Genomic DNA, 25,864 nt, shown 5'->3' on the forward strand with positions numbered 1-25,864 from the left:
TGTTCTCTTCAAGAACATTAGAGCATGACCTAAGAGCACGCTAAAAGATCTTTAGTTAGTGCAGAACACTCCGGTGAAATTTGTACTAGGATCCTCTAGGCATTTTTTTAAAATAATAATAATAAATCATTTATTTGTTAAGCAATCTGATTTAGAATTATTGTCCTCAACACTTTTATTCAGAATGAAATGAAGGGAAAAAAGAACTGTACATTACCGCAAAACTGTTTTGTTTGTTTTTTTTTTTTTGCGGTACGCGGGCCTCTCGCTGTTGTGGCCTCTCCCGTTGCGGAGCACAGGCTCCCGGACGCGCAGGCTCAGCGGCCATGGCTCACGGGCCCAGCCACTCCGCGCCATGTGGGATCTTCCCAGACCGGGGCACGAACCCACGTCCCCTGCATCGGCAGGCGGACTCTCAACCACTGCGCCACCAGGGAAGCCCCCGCCAAACTATTTTAAATGGTAGATAATATTCTGTCATTATGAACTGATAACTTTGAGCTTCTCTGACCAGGTATAATTTAGAGCCCATTCTACTAGCTGAACTACAAAAGAAAATTACGTTTCTAATTTAAAACTAACAAATGTAATCCTGCATTGTTACTGAAAAAAGCCAAAAGAGAACAAACACCATTGTATATAATAAAAATTAACAGTTTAAATAGTCTGAATTTGAAAGGAGTAATGGTCTCATACTTTAATTTAACATGAGCTGTTATCTATCTAATCAAAGATTTATTCTGGACATTAGCTAATCTCAGACATTAGATAGTTATAGAAAATTAGCTTAGCAAGAGCCTCTATCTCCTTATCCCACTAACCTTTTCATACTTTTTAATCACTTTAAACTTTTTATTTGGAACTAATTTCAAACTTTCAGAAAAGTTTAAAGGATAGCACAAAGAACATACATATACCCTTTACCTAGATTTGCCTATTAACATTTTGTACTGTTTGCTTTATCATTTTTGTATGCTTTCTCTATTGATCTTTTCAACTCTACGTATGTCTATTTTTTTCTGAACTGTTTGAAATTAAGTTGCATACATCATGCATCTGTTCATGTTTTTAAATTAATGTAATTTTATAACTTTCTTCAAAGTAAAAATACTTTTTCTCAGATAGTTCTATCATTTACCAAAATGTAGAGGCCACTTGGAGCATTATACTTTACCTTGCTTTTGTCCTGTTATCTATTTTAACTACCATTCATGAGGTCCTTTTCATGTCATATCTGGACTCTACTATTTTTTTAGATTGTCCTCTAATAAAATCTAAAGTCTTGACATAAGTACCTGTTGCTACAACATAAAAAGTTATAGCTATGTCATGTGACATATTACAGAATTTTGTAAAGTGCTCAATTCTTGGTACATAATTTTGATTGAAGAGAACTCATTTTCTAATGTAAATGCTTGCATTTAAGTAATTGAACTAATTAGATTTCTATTTAGTAAAATTACATTGGTTCAGTTGAAGTTTTTGATCTGTAAGTTTGTTTATTTTCTGTGTCAGCTCGATGTGGATTCCCGGGGTTGAATTTGCATGTTTGCTTATATCCTTCACAGCAGTGTCTGATCCTACAAGTCTAAGAGTGAGTTTCACTGAAAGAGTAGCTCCAGAAGTTCCATAATGAAGATGCAACTTATAGAAAAGGGAACGGGATTCAACTCAAACAAAAATAATAGGGGAGGGGATTAAACTATTTTATATACTGATGGGCAAATTGATGTAATTTTTAAGTTGTGAAAATTTTATTACTTTGTCTTCACTGATGTAATTTATCAACATCTTTAATGTCTAAGATTAACACCAACTTATAATAGACCCTCTGACTATTTTTCCAAATAGTCAGAGATATGGAAGAGATTGGGTGTAACTGTGATGAGGTCAGTTCTCTAAGGTTTTCAATTATTCTTTGTGAGTGTTGAAGACACAGAGCCGGAATCAGTTTAGGCTCAGGGAGAATGGTGGTTTTACTTCTCAGATTGACTATGTTGTGGGCAGAGGCATCACCTGCATTCCCCAAAGGACTATAGGTCAGAGAATAAACTCAAAATGCAACACAATATTAACTTTTTCATGTAGCTGATGAATTTTGACTTGGAATTTTCTTAGAAAGCCTCGTTCTCCTCTGATAACATGTAATTCCTGTCTGTTAGCATTTTTTTTCTTGTGTGTTTATTAGTAGTAAGCGTATTTCATGCTTCCTTCATGTTAGGCCACTGCCAGAAAAACTAGACAGAATTAGTTCCCAAAATAGTTTTCTTTCTTAGCACCCACACACAGGATGTGCGATCTATAGTAATTCTTATTCATTTGAAATAAAGCAATTTGTTCCTATCAGTAGAGGATAGGTTTGTTGTTTTAAATTGCTGGGTTTTGTTTTTGTTGGCATGTTCCCCAATACAAATTGAATGGCTGACAAAAATCTATTTGTATGACAGTTCAATCTAGATAAGTGCCCTCTGTTGCCTAACGGTACAATTTGGGGTCTCAGACATAAAAGCAAACTGAATGCCAGGCTTGTAGCAGAGCTTCTGCATGCAGATTAACAGAAATAATCCATATTCCTCAGGTCCACAAATCAGAAAAACAAAGGAGAAATGTGCATGCACATCATCTCATTTGAAAGGGTGGTCTTTTAGCTTCTACATCATGAAAATTGGAAATATCTGACTTAGGAGAACAGTACAATAGCTGATATGACATATGCCTACATTTGAAATTAAAGAGAAATGTGGTCTTGACTTATGAAGTTAGAGAGAGGTCTGCTGCTTAGCATTTTCCCATAATGTATTGGCTTTTGTCAAATGAATTTGCTTTTTATTTTAACATGCCTACTCTGAAATAAGTTATATCTTTAGACAATGATTCTTTTATAGCTTTGATATTCTGCTACAGATAGGGTTGAAAAGGTCTCCTTTACTCCCCAAGATGAGGCGCTGAAAATTTGTACCTGTTGGCTTACCTTTGCCTAAAAACATGTCAGTCTTTCCATACAAGTATCTGTCAAATATAATTCATATATAAAAAGAATGATGAAATATGTGGTAACAACAGTTATGGGGAAAGAATTGGGACTACAGACATCCTGGAAATATGGCTAAGGGCCCCAGTTGTAGATATTCTGAAAAATAAGGGTTTAATCCGTAGGGCTTGGTGATTGGATTTGGAGAGTAATGGAGAGAGTAGGAAAATTTTTAGGATGTTATCTGCGTTGACTATGTACCTGGTAACACCATACCTCAAATTAGGGAAAACGGGAGGAAGAACAGCATACAGGAGAAAGAAAATGCCCCACTTTGTCTGTGTTAAGTCTGAGATGCCTTTTGATTATCTAAGGCACCGAGTACGAATTAGATTTATGCAAAAAACATGTCTTCGCCAGCCTCTAGGTGGTGGTTAGAACAACAGGTATAGATGAGATCAAACAGATGAGTAAGAATAGGGCTAAGGATGGAGACCCAGGGCATACAGAGAGAGCAATTATGATGAAGGAGACTGAGAAGGAGAGACCAGAAGAATAGGAGGAATTTCAAGGGAGGGTTGTGGTGTAACTGCTAAGGAGAAAGTGGGCAACAATGTCAGATGCTATTGAGAGGTCTAATGAAACAAGGACTGAAAAGTGGCCATTGGAGCCAAAGTTGGTACAATTTGTGCAACAAAATTAATGAAGTAGTATTGGCTTATAAGCCAAAGTATAAAATAAATATCCGTGAGTTCATACTGATACCGACTAATGATTGAATAGACAGATCTCCCATGCCAGATAATTGATGTAGATGCTCCTTCCTCAAGGAGGTGGAGCGTAACTCCCCAGTCCTTAAATGGGGGCTGTTCACAGTGCATACAGTACAAGGAGGAGGAAGAGAGTAGCTTTACAATGGAGAAAGCTGATAAACATCTCCTCAGCCAGGTGATCAAGGTCAACATCAACAGTGATAAATCATGTTGATAGTCTGTACCTTTGATATGATGTTGATGAAAATAGCACTTTGCCCCTGTGGTCTTCCTCCCCAAAACTTATAACCGCTGTCTAGTCATGAGGAAAACCTCAGACTAATCCCAATTGAGGGACATTCTACAAAACACCAGTACTCCTCAAAAGTGTCAAGGTCATCAAAAACTAGGAAAGCCTGAGAAATTGTCACAGCTAAGAGGAGCCTAAGGAGACATGACACCTAAATGTAATGTGGGATATTGGATGGTGTCCTGGAACAGAAAAAGAACATGAGGTACTAAGGAAATCTGAAAAAAGTATGGACCTCAGTTTATAATAATGTGTAATAATGAACAATTGATTCCTTCGTTATGGCGAATGTACCACAGTAATGTAAGATGTTAATAATAAGAGACACAGACGTAGAGAAAAACGTATGGATACCAATGGGGAAGGGGGGGTAGGATGAATTGGGAGATTGGGATTGACATATATACACTATTGATACCATGTATAAAACAGGTAACTAATGAGGACCTACTGTATAGCACAGGGAACTCTACTCAGTGCTCTGTGGTGACCTAAATGAGAAGGAAATCCAAAAAAGAGGAGATACATGTATACGTATAGCTGATTCACTTTGCTGTATAGTATAAACTAATACAATATTGTAAAACAATACTATACTCCAATAAAAGAAAGAATAATATTAACATCAAAAAAAATAATAAGGGAAACTAGGTGTAGGTTATATGGGAACTCTCTGTATTATCTTTGTAACTTTTCTAGAAATCTGTAACTATTCTAAAGAAGTTATTTTAAAATGATTTTGTCAACTAGGAAGTCATTGGTGTTCCTGGGGAGTCCTGTGGCGTGGTAGGAAAACATCCAGTTTGTTGGAAGTTGATAAGCTGCTGGGACATGAATAAGTGTAGTTAGTGCTTGTAGTATACTCTTTCGAGAAGCTTGGCTAGAAAAGGAAGAATAAAGAGCAGTTGGGCATTAGCTGGGGAGTATAGTATAGGGTAAAATAACCTTTTAAAATATTGAAAGTTGGGGTACACTTAAAAATGTTTGTATTCTTAAAGGGAAGAACCAGTAGAGAGTGACACATTGAAGATAGAAGAGAAAGAACATTTACTTGATGAAGCAAAGCCCCTCAGTAGGCAGGATTTTATTCTGTTCAACTGAAAATGGAGAATCTTTTAGATTCACAACATGTTTATGAATCAGGTATGAATATTTATATTTACTTAATCATATTTTATAGTTTTGGGTCACCCAGGTGTAGAAGTAGTCTTCAAAATATTTCCGTAGAGGATTTGGGCTAAAAGAGTTTGGTTTTATTGGCTAAGCGTCACAGTTACATTGGCTGTATTCATAAAGCATTAAAAGGTATATTGTACACCTCTGAATTATGAGCACTGTAAACTCAAGGTAACACAGCATATTCTTTAATGAAGAATCTCTCACAACATGGGTCCAAAAGTAAGTACCAAGAAAAAAAATACTGTAAAAATTGTTTGCTTATGAGATGGCTGGTTCCAAGCTAGAATTTTAGAGTAGATAAATCGGGAGTTACCAGATCTCACGGGTAAGCAGATAGTTCTTAGCACATCTTAATAACTGATGTGGCTCCTCTCCTGCCATGAGGTTAAATTATTGTTGCTTTATGTTGTAGCCTTTGAAGATTCATCTTGAAACATCTCAGTTACACCCATAGGTGTGGTTGTGACTCACCAACTGAGGTCAGACACTTTTTTCTATCAAATAAAACATTCTACCTTAAGCATGTGTCGCCCTTGGACTTTCAAATTTATTGTTGTCAATATTCCAGATGTTAGCAACAAAGTATAAGTAAAGGTTGGTTTGTTTGTTTTGGAGGAGGGTGACAAGAAACAAAATCTACAGACTAATCAACTTTATAGCTGATGATACATTCATAGAACTAGGTGAATGGTACAGCCAACCTTACCCTGGGGAATGGGTGATAAGACACCCCCAGCCTGTCTTGGTGGTCTGGTAAAGTGAAAAGAGCACTGGCATTGGGAAACGGATTCTGTCCTTCTTCTGCCAGGTCTTTCCTGGGTGTGTGGCCTTGGGTAGATCGCCCATCTGGCTTGGAACCTCTCATCTCTACGTTTGCAGGATGGTTTAGATGATGCTGGATGTCACTGTCAACTGTCAGATTCTGTCATTTATGTGATAACCTCAGTGACAGTTACATAGAATCCTCAAGATCATTTGTTCTTGGATGTCTGGATCACTTGAAACTACGACTGTGGATGGATTTTCAATGAATGAATCACTTTTCCTTCCTAATGCTAGGCAGATTACATAGGGAAACCTAGATACAAATTAATTATATAAATCTACATACTTTATTTCAGTAATTCTTTTAAAAATATAAATAAAGCATCTGTTATATAGCATTCATTTATCAGAGTATCATTTTCCAATGGGAATGTATAGGGTATTTATATATCATTATCAAACAAAATAATGAACATTTTGACATTTTGATTATTTCAAGTACAGTATGTGGAGTTATTTTATATTCAGAAAGACTGTAAAGAATTAGACTTCCTCTGCTGCATACTTACACTGTTCCAGATGTTGACAACAACATCTGGGCATTCTATCATGAGCTGATTTTCTGAATGAAGTAACTTAATTATTGATTGACAAACTAACATGATATAAGACACAGACACACTATGTTCAATAGCAGTGTCAAAGTTGTAAACTACAAACATATGCAAGCAAGTAGGGCCATGATTCTAACTAACTCAAGTTGCATTTTGAAACACTAATGTTAAACTTAAATTTCAGGCGTAAGTTTAGAAATGCTGGAGGAGGAAACGAAGAAGTGCAGTTACATCATTTCTGGGCTGTCTGTTTTGCAAATCATTAAATGATGTAGTGGCAATGTGGTCAGAGTTCCTAGTATAAATAAAAGTCTATTCTAGCATTGTGAAACATAAATAGAGTCATTCCATATGGATTGCATATGGGTTTGTATGAGTCTATATGTGTATATATACAGATATAACCTCATCATATGGAAATAAATATTCACATGTGATATTAAAGCTAAATTTAAAAAAATAATTAGGAGAAAATGTGGTATGATTTATCTTATTATTTATAGCCAAAACATAAATATCCATTTCAAACACATAAAATGTTTTGAAAGTACAAGCAAAAATAGTAAATAAGAATGATTATAATAGAAAGACATTTGTAATTGTACTTTTTTGAAAAAAATTTCTTGTATTACATACTCAAGAGCAATGGGTTATTTTAGTGTTCGCACGGTAACCTGTTTTCCAACTGCTGGTAGCCTAGCAGCAGGGCATGTTAGTATTTTCTCTCTGGTGGCTTGCATATGGTCCATTGGCCATGAGTTTATGATAGATAGAAAGTGTGCTTTCCCTTTATTAACGCTACAGTATTGGTGACATGTGGCATGTGCACTTTCTAGTGAATGAGTTTGACCTTTAACTCTAAACAGTCCCTTGAGCAAGAGCAAGCCATGTTTAGTGGAATGACTACTTAGAAGAAACAGATTGGAAGTTCCTTTCTCTGATAGCATTAAAGAAATGCAGGAAAGTTTTTTATCATTGAAAGTCATCCAAAAATTGTGGAACCATAAAATAGGAAATTCGGCAAAACAATGTAGTAGTAGAATTACTGGATGAAATAATGGAATTTTTTAAAGCAACTTTTGGTATATATTGGCAAATCATTTTCAACGAAAGATGCACTAATTTATACTCTCAGTCATGTATGTGTACTGGTTTTATTGTATCCTTTCCAATATTATCAAGTAATATTTAGTTGAACATCCTTTGCAGGGTTATCACATCCAAGGTATTATGATAGACTTCCATTTGTTTATAATATTTAAATCCTCACAAAAGCCCTGGGAAATAAATATTGTCACCACTTTTTTAGAGATTGAGGGAACTGATGTTCAGAAAACTTAATTTTGACCAAAGATCACATACTGAAAAGTTACTTCTGTTCTTTTCACTCAGTGCCCTGTGCTTTGTCATCCTAACAACTTTCCAAGGATCAAACATTTACCTAACAGTTTGCTTTACCTTTACCTATATCATGTAGTATGGTATGTTTTAATCTTAAATTGCTATTTGCTAGAAATTAGTACAGCACAGAGAACATGGTCATAAACAAAATTTTATAAATTCCGTTTTATTTTTTTCTCCAAAATTTAAGTTTCCTGTCCTGGATTGATGAGCCTTTTTAAGTCCTGGGTCAGAGGTAGAGTAAGGATGAAAAGCTGAAATCACCAGCAAAGAAATAGAAGTAGGGTTAAAAATGGAATGCCTTGTTCCAAAGATAGATGCTTTTTAGAAAATGCCATCTGGGTATTATGGAAGTATGATATTTTTTAATTAGAACCAGATAAAGTTAGGTAAGAAATGAGTACCAGCAATTATATGGCTAGCTAATAAATATAATTTCACGGTATTCTGTAGCTATCCCAAAGTGTGAATTATAACAGGAGCAGTTAAATTCTTTAGAGTAGTTAAATTCTTTGGCTATGAAAGTGTAACAGTTTTTAATAGGTGTATCACCTGGTAACCTGGGGCATTATTAAATATATGGAGACTGAAAGACATGGTAGAAGCAATGGAAAAGTCTGGCCAGGCTGGGTGATTTGTTTTAGACCTATGGAGAAATCTATTAACCATTTCTTCTATAGACCAATTTGATTAGGAAGTAGGACAAGCTGTTCTTTCATTACTTACCAAAACCATACTGCACTTTGTATCAATTATTTGGCTGTCTGCAGCACATAGATTAGAATAAAGGGCTTTCTTAGTGTTTGTGAATGTTGCGGATTGCTGATTAGTAATTAAAGTACTGAATGAAGAAAATCAGGCCAAAATTGAATGGGAATGAGAAAGTCTTAATTCTGTAATACAGATTTTGTCTTAAGCGGCCCATTCAACATAGTAACATTCTTCATAACCCTGGAGTGTTTGCCTCCCATCTAAAACTCAAATCGAATGCCTTAGAGATTGTTTCCTCTCCCATGCCTTGTGATGTAGCTGTATGGGTATTAATTTAGTGAAATATCCTGTCTGCCAGGTGTGGGAACTAGCTGATTTTATTGTAATACCAGATCATTACTTAGTTCATATGCAACAGAGTGCAGCACATGGAAAGCATTATAAATCTATTTACAGTGTGGCTGGTCTGATGATAACATTGTATTAAATTCCCAGGTGAGGCAATTTAAGCAATTGCTTTGCCATGTGCACGCCATGGAAATTAAATTCTCATATATGCTCTAGTAATAAACCAACTTCATTGTTATGCTTATGCTAGTGGTGGGTGCTAGAATCCTCATTCTGGTTACGTATACCCTGTTTCACATGTAGAATCTTACAGGAGATGGTACCCAGATCACAGTTCTTAATTAGTTTAAACTAAGTTAATTCATTTTGTTTCTAGTTTAGCAGTGCCTGTCCAGGAACACATTCAGTTCAGTTGGGAAATGTTAAGGTCAAGTAGATAGATTGTTTCAAGCCAAATTTCCAGAGAGAACTGAGCAAGTGTATCTGTTTGAACTTGGCTTTAAGAGAATCAGCCAATCAGTATGCAGACGTTCTGTTCATCAAGTAAAAACTGCTGGGAGTCTGAAATTCTTGCTTTCATAACCAAAGACTCACTTTTGTTGTCAGTTTAAAATAACCATTGAAATTTTGTGCATCATGTCTTAGGGATAACAGTCAGTTGTCAATTTGTCATTTTTTTTATGGTTCATATATGGTCTGTAGATTTCTCTGTCTAACTGTGTCTAGTCCACCTAAGCATATAAGTTAGAAGGAATAAACTTTACAAAAACACACAACTAAAAGTGAGAAATGTCCTTGTATTTAACTCTGTGTGTGTGTGTGTGTGTGTGTGTGTGTGTGGCAGATATTGTCAGTTGAAGCTTTTCCATCCTTATGGTACAGACCTGAAATTGCAATAGATTACAAACTGCAGAGAGCTTCTGTCTTCTCCAGAAGCCACATATAAAGCACCAGTAGACAGTAGTAACTGACAACTAAGACTAAAAATGTTGACAATTTCTTGATTTGCCTGGTTAGCTTATGTATAGAAGTCATTAACTATTTATAAAATGCATTATGAATTGGGTTCCTTCAAACTGTAGCTGACTGTGTGACATTTCCAGCTCAAATTCTCATGCTTGCATTTGACTAAAGTACAGATTTTATACAGTTGATAATAAAGCAAAAAATATTTTAGTTGGTTTATAAAGATACAGTAGGTGTTTCAGTTTCATTAGCTTTGAGTCTGCCAAATTAAAGTATGACATAGTACTTAGCAATGTAGAGTGACATTTTAAAAAAATTCCACAAAATGTAAAATATTTTATTGATATTTTGGAGGAAAATTCCATAAAATAAGCAGTTTGTCATTCAAAGGAATTGGCCTTTTTTTGGTATTCAATTAGTTTAGTGATGATTCTGCAGGCTAAATTACAGTTGATTAAAATCGGCTTATTTAAAATTTCAAACCATAAAAATTTAGGAGAAAATACCAATGTCATGCATTTAAATATAATTCTTAGTAAAGCAAAGTGTTAATTTAAAAAAAATTTTATAAAGTGATACTTGAGTATAAAGAGTTCAGTTTTCAGCATTAGCTGTGTCATTTTCATGAGGAACTATTTCTGATATTTGAAATGAGTTATCTTTTCAGTCAGTCAGAAGAACATTTTAAGGGAAGCCAGTCCTATCAGAGAACATTTTATAAACTCAGCATATCATTTGCTTAATTACATCCAGAAAGCCATCCCAATGAGCAGTTTTAACCATCCCAATGGTAAAGAATGACATTTATAGGGACCACCCTTCAGCTGTGGATAAATCTTTAGTTCTCTGTTGCTGAGCATGTACACCCTTAATTGCTGGTTTTTAAAAGCAATGGATTCTAACCAAAACAAGATTAGATATTTAGGGAGACATGTTTATAATTTTCTTCTTCTTTTGAAATACATCAAATCAAAATAAGAATATAATATAATTAAACAATCTATGCCAATTTGTTGGTATTTTGGTAAAAAAGGGAAAAACAAAAACCATCTCTATATGATATTCTTGCCTACCGTGGAATGTTTTAGTCCCCCATAGTGATGAAATTAATAATTAAAAAGGCAGCTCTGATACCACAGCCTGTTTAAAGGTTCTCATTTCCTTTAATGCTATAAAATACTAGTTTGAAACTAGTTTGAAGCTAGTTTGAAACTACCGTAGCGAGGAGCTCCAAATGGGCAAAAGAAAGGTTTGGCTTGATTGAAATATTGTGGTAAGGCCATGAAGGGTACTGTCCTTGTAATTTAGCATTTTTCAGTACAATATGAAGTCAATAGAAATAGCTAACTAACAGTAGCTTCAGTGAATACAGTAAGAGAAGCCAACCTAATATCCACTGTTTGTGGTGGTAAGAAGCCTGCCATATTCAAAAATGAATGAGTTGGATCACTCCTGAATAGTTAAGACATCTGATATAGATGTCATTACTGACGTCAGTCTAATGACCTAACTTTTCTATTTTGTCCTTTCTGCAACATGGTTGCTTTCATTTATCTACTGCCAGAGTAGGAGATACACATTTGTAGCAAGGAAGGGGAGCTTGGGGTAGAGACTTAGGGCAGGAGGGGCTACCACCATCTCCTTTGTAACATTTTGCAATTTTTATATTTTTTTTCCTGAGAGTATTCAGAGGGTAATAAAATGAGGAGGAAATTTTGTGCGGTAGAATGAGTACTGAGCTGTAAGTCAGGACCACAGAGTTCTAGTCTCAATTTAACCAAAGCTACCTTTAGAATTCTGCGAGACTGATTTTTTTTTCTCTAAAAAAATAAAAGGATGTCTAGGTTTATTTATTTTTATTTATACCCCATTCAGCCCTTTTCAACTGGATTCTGCCAGAGAGTTAAGCCTTAATGCCCTAAAGTTTCTATTCTATGTAATGAACTAAACTCTCTCTCATGTCCCATCTTTGGGAGAATTGAGAAAATAGTCACTGAAATCATTTTCTGTATTTTGTGGTTCAGAAAAAGAACCCCAATTGAGAAAGGCAACTTTAAAATGATTTAAAGTCTATTAGTTTTTCTTGTCAAAAGTCCTTTTAAATTCTAGTATAGTAGGATTTTATGTTTAAGATATTATGATCTCTGTGTGGCGAAGCAGTGTTACTCATTCACTGGTTTAAAAATCTAATTAAAAATCTTGTTGACTTCTGCTCACGGATTATGGATAGTCCTTTTAAACTACAATAATTTTTCATATCACAGTTGAGCAGGTAAGACATATTAAGTGCTAAACTGTAGACCCCAAGTGGGAAAAGATTACTGTTTCCCAACTGCCATTTTTTAATTGACTGTTTTTGCTTAGTTAGTTCAGAAGCAGAAAAGGCAGCAAAGTAATCTGTAAATCGGCATTTGGGTCTGAAATAGTGATGCTGAAGTAGGATCTGAGGATGGCACTCTAGCTTCACAGCTAATTTTCAGAGCTTTTTAGCTTTTCCAAATGTGTGCATGTTTAGATAATTCATGAGTTGCTTGCAGACATGTCCCTCTGACTTTACAGGTAAAGGTAGATTTCTTGTAAAACAAAATTTCAGTGTGTGAAAAATCGATCCATAGCCTGCTTGTCTTTATTTATTGGAATTGTGAAAAGCTGGCTCACAGCCTACTTGCCTTTATTTACTGGGGTTGGGAAATTTAATTTGTTTTACCAGATGCACACATACACACACTCCCACTGCTTTTCCTTAAGCCATTTTTATAGAGGACTTGGAGACATTTAAATTATTGTTTGGAAACGGCACGTGCTTTTAAATTCTGGTTAGTAACATCACAATAATGAAAGAAATAGGGATATGCTATTTTCCAGGCATTCCAGTGTATAGTTGGAGATATTATATTATCCTAGAATTAGAGATTTTAAAAAACCTATATTGTAGAGTCCATTTCCTGCCACAATATTAAAGACCTCCATATACTTTTGTTTTAATTACAATCTGGTGAGTGTTGCAGATATACAGCTATATAGTTGTATTTCCTTTAGCTTTGTGGTCTGATTTGAATGACTCTGCATGGAATAACATATCAATTCTGATCCGTTTGTGAATATTAATAGAGTACTTAACACAATGCAGAGTTTTCTTCCATTACTGGCATTTGAAAAAACTTCTAATTTACATTAAACTCCTCAAGTTCAAGAACTTTGCACAACTTTGGTTTGCACATTTGAGCAAATAGGTTTCCATTAGGGGGCTCTCGAGGTTTGAGATGATCAGCGTTGATACCAATAATGCTTCGAAGCCTTTACATTCTAACGTTCATCTTGCTCTCTCCCTTTTTGTTTTGTTTTATAGAAAAGGTCACGGATTGCCTACAGTGACGAAGTACGGAATGAGCTCCTAGGGGATGATGGGAATTCCTCAGAGAATCAGGTAGAATGCTAATCAGGAAGGCCCGGTGGGTGGCTGGAGGGTGAAGGAGGTCACTGGCACACTGGGCTCTCAAGCTGCTCCTTAACAGTATTAGCAGCAACTCATGTGGAAGCGATACTGTTTAATGCAAAGCTGGAGTCTTAATCAACTTCAAAATGTTTCTTGGAGATCTTACATTTAACCCTTTACCTTGTGATCACTGTCTGCTATCTTTTTAAAAAATCTTTTCTTCTCTTTTCTTTATTATTTAGTACTTAAGGAATAACTTGAAACACACTGTTTGCAGACAAAGCCAAGGTCCTCACCTCAAACACATGTAAAAGGAATAAAAAAGTACATAATGCAGCTTTGATAATAATGCAGTATAATTAAATCAACACTTGCAGCAAAACAAATGAAAGTAAGCTTTCAAAATTCGACAGGGCAGCTCAGTCTCCTATTGTGTAGCTTCTTAAAAATACATTCACCAAAATGCAAATTGTAAGCACCAGTGTGGAACTTGGATACTCACATAAAGGTCCTGCCCCTGTCAAATAATGAAGATGATGATGATGATAGTGGTAGAAGTAGTAATAAGAAAAGGAAAAGTCTTCACAGTTTAAGATCTGCACAGGCAAAAAAATTAAGATATAATTTCTTCTTAAAGAGGCCTTACAACTTGGTTGTCAGTTCTCACTGGATCACACAGTAGTGTCATGAGTCTAATTAATGTCCCACTTCTTTCTTTGAATTAATACTGCAGATTTCGTGAATTCATGTAGATAATATATATGACTTTAAAAAAATGTTTCAAGAACCTCAGAGTAGAGATGATTTTTAAAATGTCTCAAACAGTCCCAGTTTCTCTTTGACACTTTTAAAGAAAGTAAATGATAGGGAACTTCAGAAATAAGACCTGAACGTGTTTATTAATGTTACCTTGGCAAGTCTAGTAAAAGTCTCTACTCTCTAAATAAAAATGAACATAAACCATTCATTGAGTACACCAAAATTTTAATAAGATACTAAAACATAATATATTGATATTCATTATAAAAATTCATAATAGTATTTACCATTTCAAGTAGAATATAAGTTTATATATGCTGAAATTATATTACTATCCACTAAAATGTTAATATTGTAAACAGGGTTGTTGCTTATGTGATTAAGGCCCCCATCTGTCCACCCCCCCAAAAAGGAGAGGAATCACTGAGCTGATTGTGTTTGTTTTGGGGAAGATCTTACCTCCTCCACTATTTGGATGTTATCAGCTTGAGTTCAGACATGTAAACATATTAAAATTTGACTTGGGATTTCAGCTTCCCTGATTGAAATGTGAGAATAGCTAAGGGAAAAAAAAAAAAGGAGCACATTAAACACAAAAGCGTGATGTGATAAAAGAGTTTTACATGTAATAGATTAAATAATGTCAGGATGAGAGCAAAACATTTTTTCTTCCTATTTTAAGTGAGATTTAGATTGCTCATACCTCTTGAGTGAATCAATCATAGTTTTATTTTCTATCTTTACTGCAAAAATACTATATTTTTTTGCAAAAAAAAAAAAAAGGGAATGCAAAGTCCCCATGTCAGTTCTTTAAAAAGCTACAGATCTTTCCGTCATTTGAAACTACTGCCTAATATAGAGGAAATAGAAAGGAAGCGGGTGTTTCTAACTCAGACTCCTTTATTGTAATGGATGTTGTAGTACTGTGACAGGGATCCTTTTTTTTTTTTGAAGCATGTTCCCTTCTCTTAATGGACATTTTATGTGCCTAGAACATTTGCCTTATATACATATAAGAATGATTTTTTTTAATGCCTAAAGAAAAATATTCCACAAAAATAGATTGAGTTCATATTTTCTGAATTTCTCAAATTATATTCCTGTCACTTTAAAGTGATTACTCAGAGATTTCCCCTGGACTTGTGTAAATCAAACTTACAAATTCTGAAAGTGCTTGGAGAGCCTGAAGTTTAGTTGTAAGGAGCTATCACTTCAATAAATAGAGTATATGATGAATTATACTCATGAGACTGTGGAAGTGTTAGATTATTACTTATGTGAACTTTTCAGTCTAAAATTTGAATCAGATTCGAAAGTTCAAAGAGACGACACTTAACTTTTTGGATATTTTGTTACCAAATGTAGCAAAATTTCCATATCATAATGAAGCCTTTATGTTTCATTTTTGAGGCTCTTTATCATAATATAGGAATTAAAATCCCTAAAACTATAACATATCCTTAACCAGGAATGGTCACTTGAGAATAACTCTTTATTCTGCATCAGTATTCATTCAGACTATGGAATCAAAACAGAAGTATTTTCTTTAAAGGAAGAAAAGATTTCACTCTTCATTTTAATTTTTGTAGCTCAGTGGCCGAGAAGACAGCTTTTTCTGGGTAGGATCACCTGTAAATTATAGAAAAATATATTTTCTGCACACAGATAAGTTTATTTTCAAGTTAATTGTTGAGAACTTGATTTTCAGAACTTTTTGGCCATGTGATATGTATGATAAACTTTTAACAATAGAGGGAAAACTTAGAGGTAAACAGAATGAGACAAAAATGGCAAGATTTGTTTAACTAAAATTGGGATATATATCAATTTTTTAAAATTATAGGTCAGAAAAGGAAAAGGATAAAGAATTAATAGCAAAGGCTGCAAATAGATAAAGTGAACTAAGTACTAGCTATTTAGTTATTTTTGATGCAATATCCACATCCTCCCTGTAGTGACTTCTTTATGGATTCAGACAAATGTGAATGCCATAGCTCTTATTTCTCATTCTGCCAATTTATAATGCATTTTTTAGGCATCTGAAACCTGGCTGTTAATATACATAATTATGATCTGCCAATTAACTATAAAGTATATTAATTTACTCTTAAATATGTAAACATGTTTGCCATGATTACAATTGTTAAAATTTCAAAAATTGAGAATTTTCAAATGCATTTTAATGTCCTTTATACAGTACACATTTTTATTTAATTCCAAATTAACTGCTTTGTATAAATTCATTTCTATTATATCCATTGCATGCAATCAAATATAGCTCATCCGTGATTTACAGAGAAGGGACAAAATTACCTACTTTGCACATTCGTGTATTGTTGGGTCTTTCCAAGGACTATTGTCTTAGGCATTATCATTCTGTTATTTTAACATATCAAATTTTCCATTGCATGTGACATTTTAATTTTTAGAAAGAGTTCTTGAAATGTAGTGAAGCTGTATTTAGAGTGAAAACTTAAATAATTGTTAACTCAATTTAGTTTCATGAAAACGGTTCTCAAAAAGGAAAAAAAAAAAAAAGAATCTTACAGAATTAAACCCCCTTCATAGTGGAGTATGATAATGGGGCAAATGTTCCCCATTTTGAAACCTAATAGTGTCTCAGTTTCCATATGCAAAATTACATTGATCAATGAATAAATCTGAACAAATGAAATTTGAGTAAATCCTAAATAGAAGGTTCAAAAAAAGATATAAAGAGTAGGATATTTCTAAACGTGTGGAAATTTTTGTGGTAAAGCAATGTTCAGCAGATATGATTGCTTAATTTTTTAATGCGAGGTTCTCTTAAGTTCTGATTTGGGCTTGCTGTGCATAAAGTGTGTCAAACTTCAGCTACAGACCAGGGGGTGAAGTCGGTCAATTTAATTCCCCGAGATCTAAAGAAGGTCGGTATCATTTCATATAGCCCTGACAGAGCAGATCATTACCAGGCACAAATCTGTTCGTTACGTGCTGAGGGTTTATAGCAGAATAAATAGACTGTCATCATAAGTTCAGAAAATTGTGTGTTCGACCCACGATAATGTGTAAAGGGCGTTTAATAGAGTTCAGCATTTATTCGTTATCTGTATGCGGACAGAGACGGCAGTCGCGTTATCAGCTTTAAAAAAAAAATTCGGTAGTTCTGGGAGTCACGTGACACCCCTCGCATACAGAGGCGCGCGCGCATGAACCCTCACATGCTCTGCCGTGCAGTTTTGATTTTAGTCACAGCAGAAGGCTTAACCACAAGAGATTCCACTGGTTCAAACCAGCGTAAACCAGATTTTTTCAGCCCACAAAGGAACAGATTACCTCTTGTATCAAATTCTGCATTGGGGGAAAACCTTTGTTTCAAAAAAGATGTTGATTATCATAACTCAACATGGTGGCATGGCACGCTTTCATGTCGCCTATAACGGAGCTAGTAACTCGATAAAATACGAAATCACTACTTTCAGTCTAGTCTAAGCATTGTTAATTTTCAAAAATAGACCATCTTTTGTTTACTTGAGTGAAAACTCTCGAACTAAAAAAAAAAAAAAAAAGATAAAGATTAAAAACCCTCCCATTACCTAGCTTAGCTCCAAATCCTGTGTAAAGCTGGGGTGCAGCCATGCAGCACAAACAAGATAGAACGTTTTTTGTTTGGAACCTATTGAAAAAACAAATGGGTAGCATTTTTAAACACTCATTGATTATGGCAGGGTGGTATGGCCCAAATGGTCTCTATTGCTGAAGAGTAGTTTTAAACTTTGGCCCTTTAAGTATCATAGTCAACTGAAGAATGGTGCCCCCGGAAAGAAGAAATAGCTGTGCGATCAATTCCAAGATCAGCTCTTTCTGAGAATTAATGTTTGCCTTTTTCTCCCATGATGTTTGGATAGCAAAGAGAAAGATTCCGATATACGATAGGCCAGGTATCTTAGTTTAGAATTTTACTTCTTCTGGGGAAGAATTGTAACTTTTCACATGAAATGATGAGATGCTTGACTCATACACTCAGTGGTTGCTGAGATAATGAGTGTATTAATTACAAGTAATGACAACTTCATATATATTTTTGGAAGAATGACATTAAAAGTTTCTTTTTCAGTAAATGCACTGTGAGGTATTATGTAATAGACTCTGTACCCTTTTTATAAGTTTCATAACAGATTTGAAATCTCATTCTTTTGTACTTGAAATACTTTTCAAATAACACATGAAATAACAGTAAACTGGAATGCATATTGCCTTCCTTGAATTGGAGACAAAAACAGCATTAAGCATTGAGAAATCTGGGTTATCGTAAACATGATACTTTTAGAAAGACCTATAGTGAGCAATTCATGGCATGTTTCTCCCAAAGCAATAGTTTAATTTATTGGCCTGCATATGTCAAGTGTTATAACAGATGTTACAGATATTTGGTTGCTTAAAAATTATCAGTTGTAGACCTGAATTGCTGAGGATGCAAATTTCAGACTTAGAATGTGGTTTATAGTCTCTTACAGCATAGGTTTCAGTTTCTATTCATTGTGGAAACTATGGCAGACACCTCAACTATACAATGATATTTGTGGTTTAGAATACAGTACTATCTCTGTCTCTGTCTCTCTGTCTCTCTCTCTTCCACACACACACACAAAGAGTGAACCAGATATATGGTTATATCCATTTTCTAGTTTCTAAAGAGTTAAACAACTTGTTTTATCTGTTATATTTAAGACAAATGAATATTCTACAGAGGAGAATCAAAATGTTATTATAGAAGAGTTTACTAACAGGTGAAGAGTGGTTTGGGATTTGACTTCGGTGAAAAGAGACCGCAGTACAAATGAAGTGAGAGAGCTCATTGCTTTGAAATGGCCCAGTTTACAAGATGAATAAAATTGAAAAGTGAAGAAACTTCAAAAATAAAAGCACCGTGTGATTTCAGTAGCCTCTTAAGCAAAACAAAAACCTAGAAATCAACTCTGATATACGCAGTATTTCTAAGGATGGTGAAATATTTTCTGATACTGCGTCCTAAGTATTATCTATCCTGGCATGCTTTATTCCCTATTAAAATAATGTTACTTCCAAGGGTGATCCTATTACTAGAGTGGTTACAAGTATGACATTAGCATAACAGTTTGTTGTTTTAAAATACTTATTGGGACCAAAGCATGAACTATTAATCATTTTCATTTGGAGGTAAAACCTGAAAGCAGTTGTCAAGATTCAAAATAGAGAAACATCCTGAAAACTTGTAAATACAAAACCTCTTCAGTGGTACATTCTTAGAAGAAAAGAACAGTAAACTTGTTTTCTTTCTTTATAATATAGACTTCTATGAAGTCATTCCCCTTTATTTCATGATGGTGTCTTAGATGTACTTTAAAAGAGAATTTCACACTATTCTCTTTGTTTAATGTGACAGTGTGAGAAAGTGATCTTTATTCGTTCAAAAAACTCTGCATGTAGTCTATGTTTAGGTTCTTTTAATGTGTTTGTCTGTGATTTTTAAATGCTAAACATGTAAACAGATAAATTGTCAATGTTAATTCTGTATCCTGTCACACAACTGATCTTTCTTTCCTGCCATTTCTCTCCTTTTTATCTTTTTTTTTGTGTGCATTCATGTTGCAGTTGATAAAATTACGTGAAGAGGTGAGTACTTCCTAGCTTGCTTTAAAAAAAAAAAATTCTGCTTTTCCCTGTAAAATTGAGTTTCTAAATCTGAAGTAAAATCTTTGGGTTTGTTTTTTCAGGAAAATCTACACATAGCAAAAGTATTGATTATATTGCTAGAAATGTTCTCTGCTATCTTTAAAAAAAACAAGTACATCCTAATAATGCTTATCACAGTGATCATTGTTGTTTGCCAGCTTTGGAAGAAAATTCAGATTTTAAAGACCAAAAAAGGGAGGAAAAATAAAGGAATATCTTAAAACTATACCCAAGCATAGTTTTAATGTAGATTGACTTCAGTTTTGTTTTATTCATATTGGTTTCTCAAGGAAGTCAATGTGATTAAACATTTTTTCCTGACATTCTGATTTATTTTACTAAAACCTGTTTTTAAAAAAACTCCTTTCTCTCAACCAAAATTCTTAGGTTCACCATTAGATATCATGAATCTATTATCCTTTTGAGGAAACACACGTATGTTATAAATACCCTACTAGTCTGTGTACACAGATACCTAAGAATAGCTAAAGCTCTCCTCATTGTTAAACACTTTCCTTTTTGTAGGAAATAGAGCCCAAGTGAGTTCTCACTTTTCTGAGTTTGCTGGTCTGTTTCATAATGCAGCTTCAGACTTTTTTTTGTGGCCAAGCAAATATTTATAACAATGTTGAAATTTTATCCCTGTATCAATGAGGGATGCTGAATGATTCTGTATGTTTTTTTAAATTAGACCATACTTATCAAATATGCTTTGCTCTTTTCAGAAATAGAGTAGTAATATTTTTTACTTAGTGGGATTGAATTTTGTTACTTTTATATTAGGGCATAAAATAATGGCCCATATTGCAATTTAAAAATTGTCTAATTGCTTATAATAATCAGAGTCCTGTGAATTATTTTCAAGTTTAGATTGGCTGCATTGATTGAGATTTTCCCAGAAGTTTTTTTTAATTGGTATGTCACCATTCTCTAGGTGATGTGAATGCTAATTTAGAGGTTTGTAGAGAGTGGTTTTCAACAACTCTTCTGATTTAAGATGCATTAGTGATGTCTTCTCAGTAGAAGTAATAATGATATATAAAATGAAGGGTGAAAATACACAAAACCCTCACCCTACAACCTTTTTGTGTTTTTTTTAATCTTCCCTGCGTGGAAGCAGATGTATATACTAAATGAATATTATCAATCGCAGTTTTGATGTGAGTGATATGTCAACATTATTCTTCTGCAAGACAGACTGCTTGTATGTGTTTGCATATACTCAGGCTTAGGTGAAGAATCTGAATTTTCAAATGTTAATGCAACCAACAATAGACTTGAAAACCACTGTATGAAGAAACTACATGAAGCTCTTGGCCCTGAATTTAGCAGTGAATATAATTAATAAACCCTTGTGCCTTAGTACCATCAGCATCGTTGACAGAAGATTTAGTTTTAAGCTGAATTGTATGGATTTAGTAATCTTAATTCTATAAGCTGAAAACATCACATCTGCATTTCTTTTAAAATATGTTTCATCATCGTTTTATGGCTTAATTCCTTTGTTGTGCCTATAGCAACAGTTTTATCAGTTATGTGTCTGGAATGCATGTTTCCAAAACTGTAACCTGAAATGGAATTGTACTTGGAAGAGTTAGATCACTCAACTAACAGAATAGTATACTCTGAAATATTCTTTTTACAGTCTTTGATATGGGTACAGCATTGATATTTATAGAATAGGTTGCGGTGATGACACTGTGTTGGTAAATTGTTTGCTCCAAAGTGATTGTTTCTCAGCCAGGATTCTCAGAGTAATCAAACAGTGAATGTACCCCAGATTTCTTCCTTGTATCTATCCTAAGAAGACAAACACTCCTCTGCTTCAAAATAGGATGTTTCGTTGTGTTTGGAAACAAAGTATGCCCCATCCGTTCCTTATGATGCTCTTTTGGGGCTCAGTTCTGGAAACAGCATCCTTGGAGGCAGGCTGGTAGTGCATAGGGAGCTGAACTGGTGTTGGCTATGCCGAGCTCTCTGTTTGAATCCTGCATCTCCAGCTCTCCATGTTGCACAGCTCCTCACACAAGTGGAGCTGTGTCTGAAGCTTCTGCACAGCTTCACTTACCTGCTTTGAAAAGGGCTGAGAAGAGGGTGAGAGAATGAGTTTGGGATGGAGTGTGGGGGCAAGTTGAAAGCATCAGTTGCTACTGTAGTGCATTTCCTTTCATTTTCAGAGACCAGGGCAATGCACAACTAAGGGGACGATGTAAATAGCACAGCTGTTACAAGAACTTGATTTTAGCTTGACTTAAGTGAAGAGGTTCCAAAATACAAAGTGAGGTCCTGCTGGAAAGCTGCTGGTAAACTGGTAGTCCTCTTGTGTGCAGATTTGCTCTGGTAAAATTGAACTGTCCTGACGAAGAGTTATTTAGGAATATACCTTTATTCCATTATTTAGGAATATACTTTTTTTTTTTTATAAAAAGTTCTCTTAGAAATTTTGCTCTCTATTATAGCCATATACTGAATAAGCTGATTTGACTCCCTTTCGTGGAATCTCAAAAATCATTCTACATTTAAACACTTTGTTTCCTGCATTTTATATTATCATATAATTAGACTGTGCATTTTCAGTATTGAGCTTTGATTTTTTTTTTTTAATCTACAGTAGCTAAATATTTTCTTTTAGTTTAGGGATTTCATCCAATATGAAAATGAACCAAAAATCTTTGTTCTGTTATTCTGGATTAAAATTCACATTTACTCTTGATATCACAAATCTGATTATCTTTTTAGAGAATCACCAATTTGAAATCAAGTCCTTTGTTAAGATAGAAAACAATATTCAAAGAAGGGAAGAGCAGTCCCCACTCCCAAAACCTGCATGTAGTGAGAATTAGGAATAAGAAAGCTGTATTTGACAAGCTGAGTAAAGTGTTTAATTTTATTTAAAAATAGTCATAAATGCCGAACACATAAAGCTCCCCTTGCTTTTCTTTTTCTCAATTACAGCCTTGAGTGATTTTGCGTTTTCATGGCATGCGCTTTCCTTCCTCCCTTTTATTTATTTAGCACTTTTTTTTTTCCGGCGGCGGGGGGGTGGGGGAGCAGTTTTTCTCTTAATTTCTCCACTGTATAGTAGACGACTCTATTAATTATTATAGACTGTTGTTGCAGCTTTCCTGACCTTCACATCAGGTCCTATCTCTCTGTTCTAAATGCATTGTTTTAATGATTCTTCCCCCCACTCCCCCCAGCACTTCCCCCCAAAAAAAATTTCAAGGAAAGCTTTGATGTGGCTTTAGCTGCCTCCAACGTCTGGCCGCATCTCAGATGTGTCACCTATGCCGGGAGGGAATAAGGAAATCACGTTTTGAATGGTAATGATAACATACTAATCACTTCCTTTCTTTGAAGATGGGAGCGAGATATTCTGTCAGCATCCCTGGCTGCTAGAGCTTGGAGGCACTGGTCTAGGTGTATTAGCTTAAGTGTGCATGTCAATACAGCTTGCATCTCCAAGATCCATGGGGGCTCATTAGAGCAAGGTGGATCGTTTCGCTCGACAGCCACTCAGATAATATGTGTGGCACCTCCTTTTTTATTATTATTAGAAAGCATTTCTTCGATTTTAAATGACATCTGTCAACAACACAAAGTTGGAGTTATGGCTGCATTTTTTTCTTTCTTTTTGACCAGATACCAAAACTGATTTGAAGCGGAAAGTACTAATTTATACAAATACATGTGTGCATGTACATACACGCAAATATACAGTTACATATATTCTTATATTTCTAAGTATCCAGATATACATGCATCTATACACACATATGCACACACACACACACACACACACACACACACACACATTCCCATGGGCATGCATACATTCTTATCCATTCACAGCCATGATTAGCTTGTTAATATGTTTTATAAACCTGAATATGATCTAGTGTATGATCATTATGCTTTAAAAAAGAAAAGAAAAGAAAAGAAAATCAGCCTTAATGTAGAAAAGAAAGTTTAGAGGCTGAGGATTTGGGGAAAATTCTCTAATTTCCCCCATCAAATGTAATAGAAAAGCGTATATATAAGTATTATCATTTTAGTTCACAGTCTAAAACACTATGTGTCAGAAATTCACTTTCAGCCTAGTGCCATATGTCTGGGAATATTTGGGAATAAATCCACAATTTTGTACATCTGTGTGCATGGGGGAAACATGTGTCTCTTGTTTCTTAGTGGTTGCCCCGAGTGGTCTTAGAACTAGAACTGCTGTTTAGTATTCTGTTTTAGTAGCATACGTTGTTCTATATGGCATCTTGCTGTACATCTAAATTGAGAGGCATTCTCTTAAAAATAAAGTTTCTGTTTATAAATTACTATGTGTAGGAATCAAAGGAACAAGTGAGTTTTTTTAAATGATTGAATTTTATAAAAAATAAATACAAAATAGGGATCATAGATCTATGCAGATATCTCATAAATCTACTTCTGCTGAAACAGTAAAGATCCAGTTGGTTCTGGTTTTCATACCTTTCTCAGTGTTTTGGAGTAAGATTCATTGTGGCCACATACAACATGAATCTGCCTTATAAAACAACAAAGTGGATGGTCCATACACGATTGACTGAAAAATCTGTTCATTGTAGTGGTTTGTATAAAGGAAGATTTGCTAAAAATTATCTATAATGGGTTGTGATTCCCCCCCACCCCCTGAAATGTGAGGGCATACGACGGCATTATTTTTTTTAAGGCAAAAAAAGAACGTTGTAGACGACTGTGTGATTTTTTTCCCTTTTTCTTTTTCAGAGGGCACATCTGCTCGATAACACAGAGAGGCTGGAAAGGTCATCTCGGAGACTAGAGGCTGGGTACCAAATAGCAGTGGAAACCGGTAAGAATTCTGAGAGTGAGCAAATTGTCTTGCTTATGCACAGCAGTCTTCACAACACATGACATTTCAGGGAAACTTCAAAGGAGTAGCAGAGACAGCAGCCCAAGATGTGGTTTACATATTGGGGAGACAATTGGGAGCTTATTTGCGCTTATCTTTTTTCAAGTTAAAAGGCATGACATCTACTGAAAACAGTTCCTGAGGTTTAAAAGTATACATCTGAAAAGAGATGGAATACTTTGTCTAAATTCTACATTTGTCTTAATATGCGGTTACATGTTGTCAGTTTACCCACCCGCAATGATTGCTAGCACACGGTGCTGTCTCCAGTTGTTTGCTCCTTTACGTTTATTCACGTATGTAAAAATTAACATTTTAATCAGTCTAAATGATATGAACCAGAGGAGAAGAAATACCAAGTTTACCTTGCTTGTTTGTCCTGCTGTTGGAAATGATTCCTAATGATCCCATATATATATATATTTTAAACATGAACAGAGCCTGTAATCAGATATGGGGGAAAAAAAGTCATGATAATTTTATTATGTGTTAGTTAATACTGTCCAAACTTTTGGGTTGAATTAACACTAGTTACTAATTTCAGAAAACGCAGCCCTATTTTGACTTCTAGGACGAGTCTACTTAAAATAGACATGCTTTTTCTTTATTGAGGTTTCACGCAATGAGTGTTTTTTTTTACCTAGTAAATAAATACCCATTAAGCCCTTTATACTTATCAGTTTCTTATTATTTAGCTATTTGCAAAGTATAGATTACATTATCATCTATTTTATATATTTGTGGATGCCTCTTGCCCTGTATATGGACAACAAAAATATGTGGTCAACAACATTTCCATTGATTTTTTTTTAATTTAGTGTTACAAAAAGTAATATTTATTTTGTAAGAGCAGGTATAATGAAAATGATTCCAAATGATTTATGAATGGCCCGTGTTTCCCTTGCTTGAATTCATGGCTATCCTATATTGGCTGGCTTATGTGATGAATTCTAAGAAATCAAATAGAATGAGCACAAAAGGCGTTGGCATTATAGTAATGGTGAGAAAACTGAAGAAAATCATCAACCCTCCCAGATTTTTTAATAGTATGAGCA

General features: G+C 34.7%; 1 protein-coding gene across 19 annotated transcripts in view; it reads left to right on the forward strand.

Moving 5' to 3' along the window:
• The window catches only part of VTI1A (vesicle transport through interaction with t-SNAREs 1A), a 367,980-nt gene that overhangs the window by 56,014 nt on the left and 286,102 nt on the right, over positions 1–25,864 (forward strand). For 15 of the 19 annotated variants that reach the window (XR_003433924.1, XR_003433925.1, XM_027112599.1 and 12 more), the window contains exons 4-6: positions 13,367–13,444; positions 19,826–19,846; positions 24,665–24,749. Coding sequence is in view for 17 of the 19 variants with exons in the window: in XM_027112599.1 (XP_026968400.1) it covers positions 13,367–13,444; positions 19,826–19,846; positions 24,665–24,749 (184 nt within the window). In the remaining 2 variants the exon portion in view is untranslated. Of the gene's footprint in view, positions 1–5,038; positions 5,177–13,366; positions 13,445–19,825; positions 19,847–24,664; positions 24,750–25,864 lie in introns of those variants that run through there. The other 4 variants (XM_027112588.1, XM_027112605.1, XM_027112595.1 and 1 more) reach the window with 2 other exon arrangements.

Source organism: Aethalodelphis obliquidens, unplaced genomic scaffold, assembly GCF_003676395.1.
Source record: "Aethalodelphis obliquidens isolate GAN/ISIS:26980383/991018 unplaced genomic scaffold, ASM367639v1 scaffold11, whole genome shotgun sequence".
NCBI lineage: Eukaryota > Metazoa > Chordata > Mammalia > Artiodactyla > Delphinidae > Aethalodelphis > Aethalodelphis obliquidens.